This window comes from Porites lutea, chromosome 5 (assembly GCF_958299795.1).
Source record: "Porites lutea chromosome 5, jaPorLute2.1, whole genome shotgun sequence".
NCBI lineage: Eukaryota > Metazoa > Cnidaria > Anthozoa > Scleractinia > Poritidae > Porites > Porites lutea.
The window spans coordinates 14,922,361-14,934,500 of record NC_133205.1 but is presented as its reverse complement, the minus strand read 5'-3'; the positions used below and the strand labels follow the sequence as shown (position 1 = coordinate 14,934,500).

The following is a 12,140-nucleotide window of genomic DNA, read 5'->3' as shown; positions in this document are numbered from 1 at the left end:
TTTTCAGCAGGCGTTGCACCGTGTAACATAGTCGGTTTCGTGAAACTTTTTCGAACTTCCATTGCGAGACAAGTTTCACAAAAAGTAACACTGCTTTCTACTTCTGCAATGGCTCGCAAAGGTCCTAGTGGTGGAAAAACAAGAGTTTCACCATGTAACACTACTTCGTGAAACTTGTATTTCTTTCCAGGTGGTCAACCACCTCACGGAGTAAAGTGTCCATTCCTTTCATTAAGTTGTCCATCTCAAGCCACACTTTTCACACAGCAAAACACCACCTATGAAGAACAACCTCGCGGAAAATAATCTGAAAAGCATTCTGGGAGACAACCTTTTTTTCAATAAGCTGCTGGCCCGATGGAATGACGTTTCTGATCCAATGACATGAAGTTCGATACAGTGGCATGACGTAGTTCCATCGAATGGTCTACGATCCAATGACATGAATTTAGATTCAATAACGCAAATGTGGTTTTCTGGGAGAATGATGCGTTGCAATGACATGAAGCCCAATCCAATGACATAAAATATATGATACGTTAGAATGACGTATGATCTAATAAAATGAAGTCCCATCCAATGACATGAAGTATGTTGTCGGATAGAATGATGTATGATTCAATGACATGGCGTTAATGGTGCAATGGCATGAAACTCGATTCAATTACATTGTTGTCCCAATTCCCCCTCTATAGATAATTGTACATTGTTAGAGATAATTGAACAATCCTTGGGATTTTTGCCAGGCCATCTATTATAGACCTTCATTACTAATTTAAAACACAAAACTTTTACATCTTGTCTAAGGGAACAAAATATACTTAAGGTATTTTTTCCCAAGCAACTTGCTAGTACATTTGACCTTGATTCAATCTTCATTGTACAAATATTGATGGAGTTGAGCCCTCAGAAACGAAGTTCTCTGCGTGAGCGCAAAACGTTACTCACAGGACGATTGTTTAATCCCACGTTAAGACAGAAAATTCTTGACGCCCTTTAAGAACTTTCGCTACAATAATGATGCTCACGACGATAAGGATGTAAACAAAGTTTATTGAAGCGAAGCGATGAGACGTTAACAATGTTGAAAAGAAGCGATGCGATGATTAGGCGGTGTAAACGAAGAAAACAATGTACAAAGCGGTTTCGAAAACTAAGAAATAAATACAGCGAAAACTATAGTTAGATTAACTAGAAACTACCTTAAAACTACGAAAACAAACTTTGGATATCATTAATACGATGCAAAAAAGGCTTTATAAAACGTAACATATCATAAAGTGAAAAGACTTACTTCCGTGTCCGCTTTAGGGATTTCACGGTGTTGACGTTGAGCCTTACTTTGAACTTAACACGATGACACGTTGACTAGAACTGAAAAAGTTTCTTGAGCACGTTCGACAATACTAACTAATACAAATGATAATAGATTTCTTTGTTTGTAAATCATACGTAAGCAGGTATATCCACGGCGAAAACCACAAGTACTATAAGATAATAACGCAAACAAAACTAAAAGGGTTCGAAAGGAAATACAAAAAAAACAGAAAATATTTGGCAGTAACATTCCCGGTCCCTTAAACACTACAAGTTGTTTAACACTATATAAATCAGGATAAACAAAGAACTAAACAAACAGTGTAACTAAAACATAAATCAGTTTGTAGCTTAAACATAACCATGCATTAAATGTTCAAATAATGTTCATTCCTTTACTGTCTGCGAGAGCTTGTCAGCAACTTCTTCCGTGTCTTGAGTAGCATCCATCCGTTCCTCTGCGGTCAGCATAAGGATTAGCTTATTAACCGGTCTATGCAGCTCCGTTGTATGCGTTCTAAGGATGACACTTCTGACGAGACCCTTAGAATCTGGTTCTACTCTGGTTACCACGCCTATAGGCCAAACATTTCGAGGTGCAGTTTCATCTCTAACCAGAACGACGTCGTTGACCTTCAGGTTGCGCTTTACTTTGTTCCACTTGGCCCTCTCCTGAAGCGTTGGTAAGTACTCCCATTTCCATCGCGACCAAAATAGGTTGCAGAGGTACTGAACACGACGCCATCGTCGGCGCATGTAGACGTAATTGCGTTGGAACTTCCCAGGCGGTGGCAGGACAATCCTTGTCTTCATTGTCAGGATCTGGTTTGGTGATAAAGGGTAGGGGTCCTTAACATCGCTGGAAATAACAGTCAGGGGTCTTGAGTTGATGATAAATTCAACTTCACACATAAGGGTTTGCAAGGATTCATCATCTAAACGACTTCCGTGTTCACGTAGTAGAGTATCAAGAATTCGACGTGTTGTCCGTATTTGTCTTTCCCAGACTGCGCCCATATGACTTGCAGCAGGGGGATTGAATTTCCAGTCGATGTTTTGCTGGCGAAGTTTTTCTGTAATTTCTTTCTGATCCATCTCGTTGATAGCCTCGCGAAGCTCTCGTCTTGCACCAACAAAATTGGTGCCATTGTCGCTTCTTATTTTGCATACCTGACCGCGACGGGCGATGAAGGGGCGAAGTGTGTTCAGGAAGGAGTCTGTATCGAGGGAGTGGGCTTCAATATGAACAGCTCTGCTTACAAGGCATGTAAACAGTGCCCCATATCTTTTGCGTTCCTTCAACCTTCTTTTGTTATGTACAGTCCAAAATGGTCCACTCCGACGTAAGTGAAGGGGGGTGCCGGGGTCAATCGGTTCTCGGGCAAATCAGCCATTTTCTGGTCTTAAGGGGTGGACTTAATTCTTCAGCATATCACACACGAGGAAATCAGCTGACGAACTGCGGAGTTAGCTTTAATGATCCAGTACTGTTCGCGTAGTTTTGCGAGGACATGTCCGCGTTCTGCATGGCTGAGTTGCTCGTGCATGTGACGGATGATCAGCGTTGTCACGTGACTCTTCCGAGGCAAAATAACGGGATGTTTGGATTCTTCTGGTATGTCAGCATGATTCAACCGGCCACCGACTCGTAACAGACCTCTATCGATACTTCGTTCTTTCTCTTCTGAAGGAGTGTATGTTCATGACCAGGCTTGTCATAGCTTGTTTGGTCGAGGTTCTTCAACTCGTTATAAAAGCTTTGGGACTGTGAAAAACGAATTATTGATCGCTCTGCTTCTTCTAATTCCTGCACTGTTAGTGATGAGCAATCCATATTCAGCTCGCCTGCTTTATCGTTAACGGTGGTGGAGGGGCCATGTTGTTCGTTGACTTTCTTAAGCCTTCTTTCTTGTAGAATGGGTTTTACTCTCAAGAATACTGCGAGGGCTTTCCTTGAGTGATACCAGTCAGAGAAATGCTGGAATAGCTTTGTAATGACATAGGTATGCCATGGAGCTATAGCCTACGGAACTTGCGTCAGAAAATATGTGTACTTGTGTGGACTTCACTTCTCCAAAGTCTATTGGCTTCACGCAAGGAGGGACAAGTATGCGTTCGAGCATGGGCAACTCTCTTCTCCAGTTTTCCCGACGGTTTCGGTAGGGTTCGGGGAGTTCGTCGTCCCATCCTAGCTTTTCGTCTTTGCAAAGGTCTTGGAGCAACTTCTTAGCTTTCAATGTGAATGGAGCCGCAAATCCTAGGGGATCGTAGATTGATGATACGATTGAAAGTATTCCTCTTCTCGTTAGAGGTTTATCCTTGATAGTAATACGAAATCTGAAGGTGTCGGACTCGACGCACCACTGTACACCAAGAGCACGTTCAATGGGCAGCTCATCGTAATTCAGGTCTAACGTTTTCACATCTTTGGAACGTTCTTCCTCAGGAATGGACTCGAGGACATTCCGTTGGTTGCAGATGAACTTAGCGAGGTGAAATCTGCCTTTTGCGCATACTTGACGCAAACCTTGGATCTGTTCCTTGGCTTTAGCTTCGGTGCTAACAGAACGGAGGCAGTCGTCCACGTAGAAGTTTCGGCGCAAGGTAATTGCAACAGCACCTCCGTATTCTTCTTCATTGTCGTTTGCTGTCTTTCGCAGGGCGTAATTAGCGCAGCTCGGTGAGGAAACAGCTCCGAAGGGGTGAACTGTCATTCGTTACTCCTCAAGTTGAGCCGTTAGGTCTCCGTTTGGCCACCATAGGAAAGGTAAGAAGTCACGTTGCTCTTCGGGAACAAAGACTTGATAGAACATGGCATCGATATCAGTCATAAAGGCCACTGACTCTTGTCTAAAACGAGTTAGGACGCCGACTAGTGAATTTGTGAGATCGGGCCCTTGAAGTAGTTGGTCGTTGAGGGACGTTCCAGCAAACTTGGCGCTGCAATTGAAAACCACTCTGATCTTGTCGGGCTTTTTCAGATGATACACACCATGATTTGGAATGTACCACGCCTTACCAGGATCTGTTTTTAAGATTTCTTGAGAGACCTTCTCTGAGTAACCTTTATTAATTATTTCGTTGATGAAGGCTACATAGTCGTTCCGGTATTGGTGGTTCTGGATCATTTTCTTTCTTTGCCAGAGCGCTCGTTTTGACGGCTTGCTGTTGGTTGTTCGGTAGATCCACTTCAGATTGCCGGAATGGAAGAGGGATTTCATAGTGGCCTTCTGTGAGACGGAGGTCAAATGTAGTGGACTGCTGACCGTCCAGCCATGCTTCAGCTGTAATGCGAAAGGACCATCGCCTTCGTTTGGAACCACACTGAGTGGGTTCAGCGCGTTTGGACAGTTCCGATTTAAAGTCCAATTTCTAATTCACGATCATAAACTGGGATTTCGGAAGCAATCTTCTTTAGGTGCTCAATACGGCTGACGATTTCTGGAGTGGGAATCTGTTCGGTGTCGGCAGGAATCTCTTGTCTTGTGTAGGCTCTTGGAAGCTCAACCGGATTCTTGCCGTTCAAGTCAGTTATAACAAGATCTTTGACAATGGCGCTGTCTACAAGGCTCTGGTCGTGCAAAGTTCCTAATTGAATCTTCGTAACGGTACTTGTTGCCGCAAGGTGCGTCGTGAGACGTTAGGTGATAAAGCATCCTGCGCTTCCATTATCATAAAATGCGTACGTCTTCATTGCTTTGTTGGTGCCTTTCTGTGTCACCACCACAGGGAGAATGGTGTTCATCAGGATATCGTTTTCAAGATTAGACTCTTGGGGGATGTCCACACATGCATTGTTCACCTTAAGCGGTTTATTGTTGCCAGACGTTTCTCTGTTAACGGCGCCACTTTCTTTGTCGAGGGAGAAGCCTTCTATATGGAGTAGAGTGGGGTGTGGCCTTTTGCATTTCTTACATTTTCTCTTTTTTGTGCAATTCTTCGAGAGGTGATTCTTGCCGTAACAAGCATAACAGAGCGCTTTCTCTGATAAGAAGGACTTCCTTTGTTCCACGGACTTTTTCTTGTAGGCATCACAATCTTCCAGGTCATGTGACTTTTCGCACAGGGGACATCTTCGTATGTTGACGTTTTGGTTTGATGACCCGGTCCCGTGTGAAGACAGGGGCTTGAGGACGGTATCCAAGCCAGTGGCGAAACTATCAACTTTAGGCTTGAAGGGTAGAGACCCTTTGTTGCTCTGTGGAGGGCCGTTTGTCCGTTGTCGTGCCTTATTAAGAGCGACTGTCTGTAAATATCAACCAAAATCGACTTTTTGTGGCACAAGTTCAAAATTCGAATTTCGCTCATTTTTGGCTCATCGATAACCCTTAATGAGTAATGAAACATGCTGTAGTTAGTTTTCCCAAATAAGGAATTCTTTTGTTAAAATTCGAGAAAACTCATTTTGCCCATTCGGAGCTCAAAATCCACTTCCGGTAAAGCGAAATTTTACACAAATTCCATTGACTCGTACGTCAAACCACAACGATTTGGCAGCCTTTGTAGAAGACGAATAGTTTTTATGACCCCTTCTTTCTTATAAGACGATAAATTTGTGAAAGCTGTAATAAGTTTGTGGCCAAAAAGGTATTGTTAAAAATAGGCCGTACTGGCAATTTCTAACGTTCAAAATTATAGGGTTAAGATAATGTACATTTTTACAATGCGCTATAACTTAGAATTTCGCAAATTGACTTTCTACTGCTTAACTAGGCCCCAATATATCAGAAAATCGAAACAAATATCTGGGAAACGATTTTAAGTAGCCCGCAAGACGCTGAGTTCAACCCTAATTTTGGGAAAAATCGCGACATTCCAGTGGTTAAAAATAGCGTGACACAGCCCGTCACGCCAGCGGTGTTAACGACAGATTCACTTTCAACACTCTATTCAACGCTGATCACATGCCAAATTCCAGCATACAATCTATATTACATCTTTCCATACACTTATCTTATTTGGAAGATTCATTTTGTTTGGATACAATATATAGTGTAGAACTGCCCAAAAGTCGGCTTTTTGGAGCGACGTCGGCAAGACTTCGACGACCGGAGCCCAACGAAAACAAACTTTAAACAAGTACAGTGGTGTGTTTTATTAATTTAAACATGGGTCGAAAGGCATAAATACGTTAAATTTAAGACGGGGATAACCAATATTAACTAATTAGAACTCTTTTTTTTTTCTTGCGAGTTTTCTCTTTCAAGTAATTATGTATAAGTATAAATGTACGTTTCGATGTATTACTATCACGCTTATAAAGTTCATTGTAACGAACGTTTCAGAAAACATTTTAACTCGTTTCGATCAACGATGAAACACCATCAAAAACAAATCACCAAAAACTTTCCTCTACAGCAAAACGGAAAATAGAAAAAAAAAGTGTCGTTTTACTAATGCTAAAGCAGGAATAGTTGCAGCGAGATCATGAGCTTTTAAAAATGGCAAATGCTCCTAAATGGACATCTATAGATCCCTTGCATCACCATTGGAAAAAAACTCTGTGGCCCACTATGAACTAGCCTATTCCAGGCATAGTAGACAGTGGATAGTGGATAGTGGATGACAGTGGCGCGAATTGGGGAACAGAGGAAAACAAACGTGGAAGAGAGTAAGAGGGAGAGAGTAGGAGGACCTTTCGCCCTCTCTCCCTAACCCCGCCCCTTCGCCATTTTTTCTAGCCCACTTTTCTTTGCGTTTTCCCAACTACCTTAAGGCCTGTTACAGGTTAACTACGTCCTTCATTTACAAATTTTTATGTTATATACCGCATTTATTCGATTAACCACCCTGGGCACTTATTAAATTTTTGGACCTTGAGAGTGGGCGCTTATTCGAGGTGGGTGCTTATTCGAGGCTGGGCGCTTATTAAATTTTAGCCATTCTCAGCAAGTGTAGTATGTTAGTTTTGCAACAAAACAATAAATGGTAATAACAACAAGCGGAGATGTAACAAAGGAAGGTTTCTGTTAAATGCTCTGAAGAAAACGCCTTCTTCGGGAGGGTCTCTTTATTACTTATCTCTTATTTGAGTTTGTGTGGGAGAGAGTGGGGTGGGGGTGGGCGCTTATTAACTTTGCTGCCTTTAGGATGGGCGCTTATTCGAGGTGGGCGCTAATTCGAGGTTGGGCGCTTATTCGAAGAAATACGGTATTCAACACTTTTGGCGCTTTGTTATTGATCAGCAGGAACGGATTTGGTAGTACTAACTTTTCAACTGCTTTTAGACTGCAAAACTTTTTTTTTTCTTGTTTCTTTCTTTTATTTTTTCTTTGTCATTTTCTATTGTATTTTTTAGACTTATTTTTCGTTTCTCTCCCCAGTCTCACTCACCTCTCCCCTCCCCACTGTGCCCCCTCTGCTCCAGACAAGAAGGAACGACCATTTTGTTTTGCTCCAGACCATTACCTCGACTATTCCGCCTTCTTGGCTTACGCAAAAAGTACGGGCTGCTTTGTGGCCTGAAAGACTTTGCACTGATTGACGTTTTAGTGTCATGGAAACTCTAGCTGTAATACTGAACTGCAGATGACAGGTTAAAAGTCTGAAAGTTCCTTTCAACAGCGTTTGGAAAGAGAACATCGTCTTTTCCGTAAAAAAACAACAACAACAACAACAAAAATAAAAATAGGGAAACAAAATAGAGTATAATACTAAACCTAAGGAGAACCTTGTAACGAACGAATGGGAACACCTAAAAAGGAAAGACAGACTTGAGGACTTTCCTCATCCTCCGTAACCTAATTAGTCCATGAAACTTAGACGCCCAAGCAGGCCTCCAAAACCTTACCTTTGTCTTTATCACAAACCGAATACTAGAAGACTGAAAACCCTAGGGAAGAATTGTTTGCAGGCGGCCCTCAAAACCCCAAGAGACTTCGCCTGCTGCTGGTCAATATATAGGAAGGCTATTCCAAAGAACTGCTCCAAAAAAACTATTTTTCTTAACATTTGTCTGGGGTAGAGGAATAGCGAGTTTTCTGTTGGTGTCTCTTAATAAGTAATTAGAGATATTGCAACGATCTGCCCTTGCTACAATCTATTATGCACTTAACAAGGCCCCTCAAAGTACTTAAGATATATGACGCATAGTCTGCGATACACCCGCCTCTCACTGCTCTTTGACGAAATGTCCCTGGAGGCAAATAGCGATGAGAGGAAGCTTTATCGCAGGCTCTTGGCATCAAGGCTTTTCTACTATTTACATTGGTAAACTGGTCGCTTCACGGTTTGGGCAGTTGGTGAGGAGAATTCAGGACTGATTAATTTTGATTCCGTTCGCTAATCGCGTTTACCATTTTCCTAAGTCAGTTTTGTTTAATGAAAAACGGCCGCGAAAGCCTGAAACTAATATTACAAAAAGGTTTGAAGACATGAAATCCGAACTTCCGCCTGGAAGTTTCCAACCAAGAAAATAGGCGATTGCCTTTTCAGACGTTGGTTTGTTTCAGGAATTTTCAACTGAAACGTGGAAAGCAACCTGAAACTAAGTTTATGGTAAGCCTGGCAAAGCACCAAAGAGTCCTCTTAGTTTGTTTTAATGGGTCATAGTCATGCAGTAGCTTCATGATTCATACACGTTGTCATACAAGTATATGCTCCTCTTGGGGCATCCACGTAGCTTTTTTTTTTTTAGTTTTGAGAGCCCGCAAGGGTAAAAACTTCGAAAAGAACTATTGCACCAATACTTAGTCTAAAATATTTTTAGGCTTTAAAATTGCTTCAAGGAAATTAGTTTTTACAAACCAAATGGCATTGATTGGCGATGATTTAATTCCCAAATATCTCTCAAAGCAAAAATTCATTCAGTAATCAGTTTTAGTTTTGATATTTTGTTCTGTTTATATACCATTTTTTGAGGGAAATCGCCAGTTCTCGTGAGGCTTGCTTTGCTTGCCCAAATAGGAGAGCTTGCTCGCAGGCTAACTGAACATGAAAGTGTGTGATGCTATCCCAGGGACCCTAAATGTTGTATCTGAAGAAAATGCTGCAATCAATGAGAATAATAGGTTTACTGAAAGATTTAATTTCGAACTGGCTTTTAATCTGCCTTTAAGTAAATTGTTTAAAGCATACCTATCGGTAACACTGGCGTGACGGGCCGTGTAACGCTACTTTTAACCACGGCAATGTCACGTTTTTTTTGCAAAATTAGGGTTGAACTCAACGTCTTGCGGGCTACTTAAAATCGTTAGCCGAGAGATTTGTTTCGATTTTCTGATAGATTGGGGCCTAGTTAAGCAGTGGAAAGTCAATTTTCGGAATTTCAAGTTATAGCGCATTGTAAAAATTTGCATTATTTTATCCCTTTAATTTTGAACGGCAGAAATTGTCAATGGTGCCTATTTTTAACAATACCTTTTTGGCCACAAAATTATTACAGCTTTCACAAATTTATCGCCTTATAATAAAGAAAGAGTCATAAAAACTATTCGCGTTCTTCAAAGGCTGCCAAATTGTTGTGGTTTGACGTACGAATAGATAGAATTTGTGTAAAATTTCGCTTTACCGGAAGTGGATTTTGAGGTCCGAACGGGCAAAATGAGTTTTCTCGAATTTTAACAAAAGAATTCGTTATTTGGGAGAACTAACTACAGCGTTTTTCATTACTCATTAAGGGTTATCGATGAACCAAATATGAGCAAAATCAAATTTTTTAACTTGTGCCGACCGTGGGTTGATATTTACGGAAAGCCACTCTTAAGCGCTTCTTTGCCATAAACTGGATCATTTGCAGACTCGGCAGCATACTCTAAGAATTCTACTAGTTCTGTAAAGCCTGCAACCTTGCCGTCTTTGTGTCTCGTTTTCACTACGTTTTTGCGCCACTTTGTTTGTAGAGCGAAGGGGAGCTTCTGCACTACTGCCTGCATGTTTGGAGGATGGTTTAGGACGGCCAAGTGTGAGATGGTTTTCATAACACAATTGCACTTACTAAGGAAAATATAGGAGCTCTTCAGAGCAGGCCCATCGTCATACTTGAGAATTGGCCACTCGGTTAGCCTTTTCATGTACGCTGTGGAAACTTTGTACGGATCCCCATATTCCTTTTGAAGAAGGCGTCGAGCTTCCTTAAAGCCTTCGTCCGGTTCCATATGGAGACATCCGCTTATCAGTTCTTTGGGTTCTCCTACGAGATGCTAGTCAAGGTAGTAGAGCCTGTCTGCGCTGTTGGTTACTCTTGACTGAACGCACGCATCGAACGCCATCAGAAAGGTTTTGAACTCCATAGGGTACCCTAGGGAGAGAAATTGCAGTTGCTAATTGATTCTGGGAGGCTACCATTCCCTGTATTTGTTCGTGCTGAATTTTAAAAACTTCCTTTAGCATTTCGTTCTCCATATTGGTTAGATGTGTGACATCTTCTTTCTTTGTTTCAGCAGGAAAGGCATGGTAATAAAACTCAGGTTTTTCTGAATTGAGCGGTGAGAGTTCTCTTTTTTTGCGTTCTGTTTTGATACTGGTGGAGTGAATCGGGAAATTGCCAGGTATCGACGGCGGTTCGTGTTTACGACCAGTAGCGGGTGTTGGTAACGCGAGAAAAGAATCATGTGTTCCTTCATCTACTTCCGGTAATTTCAGTTTTTGTTCCCTTTCCAATTCTTTGAACGCCCGTTCTCTGGCTTTGGCTTTGGCTTTTTCGAGGTCCATTTGTAATTGTTCTTCAGCAGCTTGCAGTTTGATTTTTTCTTTTAGTAAGGAGCGTTCTGCCATTAATTCGGCGACTTTGGCTTTTTCTTTCATACGAGCAGACTGCAAAGAGCGTGACAACCTTGATGAACGTGAGGAACGTGATGAGCGTGACTTAACTGACCGCTTATCCGATAATCTTCCTAAATGATGGCTTATTCTTGCTTCGCACTCAAGAATCCAATTAGTAACTTCCTTGCGGTACTCGAAAATGTCACTTTCCTTGTCATTAAAATAACGTGAGGCGATTTCCGTTTCTTCTGGTGTGGCTAATTCATCATAATAAAGATTATGGGCGTCATGGAATTGTTGACATAAACTCTCCAATTGATTGAGTTCAGCTTTGACAACATCTAGGTTTCTCTGGTCGGTCATTAACTTGTTCATGTCGGTTCGTTTGTGGGAAACCGCCGTTAATGCGTTTGTTCGTCGTTGTTTCAGCCGACGAATTTTTTTTTCTTCGCCTTTTTCCGTTAATTTTCGGATCCATTGAGACTCTTCATTATCGATATCGAAGTTTTTGGCGTTTTCGTTTCCCTTTTCGTTTTTGAGAGTTTCCAAACTTTCTTCGATATCTTCAAGAATGTGATGGGTGAGTTCTGTTCTGTCATCGCTGTTTCTGAGCGTGACGTCAACACTTTCGCTCAGTGTTCCTTGGTTTGACCACGTGGCTTTGTTCGTTGCCATTTTGGACGTTTTCGATTGTAATTCGGACGAGTCAAGCGTTTGAATGTTGCGTTGTATGGCACGCACTGAATCCACAAATCAATTAAGAATTTTCGAAACGAATGTGAGCGCAAACGTTACTCACGGGACGATCGTTTAATCCCATGTTAAGACAGAAAATTCTTGACGCGCTTTAAGAACTTTCGCTACAATAATGATGCTCACGACGATAAGGATGTAAACAAAGTTTATTGAAGCGAAGCGATGAGACGTTAACAATGTTGAAAAGAAGCGAAGCGATGATTAGGCGGTGTAAACGAAAAAAACGATGTACAAAGCGGTTTCGAAAACTAAGAAATAAATGCAGCGAAAACTATAGTTAGATTAACTAGAAACTACCTTAAAACTACGAAAACGAACTTTGGATATCATTAATACGAAACGAAACATATCATAAAGTGAAAAGA

General features: G+C 41.5%; 2 protein-coding genes across 2 annotated transcripts; both read right to left on the bottom strand.

The window, feature by feature from the left end:
• Window positions 1–1,704: 1,704 nt before the first annotated feature.
• On the bottom strand, window positions 1,705–2,412 carry LOC140937958 (uncharacterized). The gene has a single exon (XM_073387517.1). It carries the CDS (start codon window positions 2,410–2,412, stop codon window positions 1,705–1,707), a length of 708 nt encoding a protein of 235 aa, XP_073243618.1.
• A 7,589-nt stretch (window positions 2,413–10,001) lies between these two features.
• Window positions 10,002–10,412, bottom strand: LOC140937957 (uncharacterized). Its single transcript, XM_073387516.1, has one exon. It carries the CDS (start codon window positions 10,410–10,412, stop codon window positions 10,002–10,004), a length of 411 nt encoding a protein of 136 aa, XP_073243617.1.
• Between the last annotated feature and the right edge of the window lie 1,728 nt (window positions 10,413–12,140).

What these genes read in the sequence shown, in the direction of transcription:
- LOC140937958 (XM_073387517.1), bottom strand. Translation starts at nt 2,412, where the DNA reads ATGGATCAGAAAGAAATTACAGAAAAACTTCGCCAGCAAAACATCGAC.
- LOC140937957 (XM_073387516.1), bottom strand. Translation starts at nt 10,412, where the DNA reads ATGGAACCGGACGAAGGCTTTAAGGAAGCTCGACGCCTTCTTCAAAAG.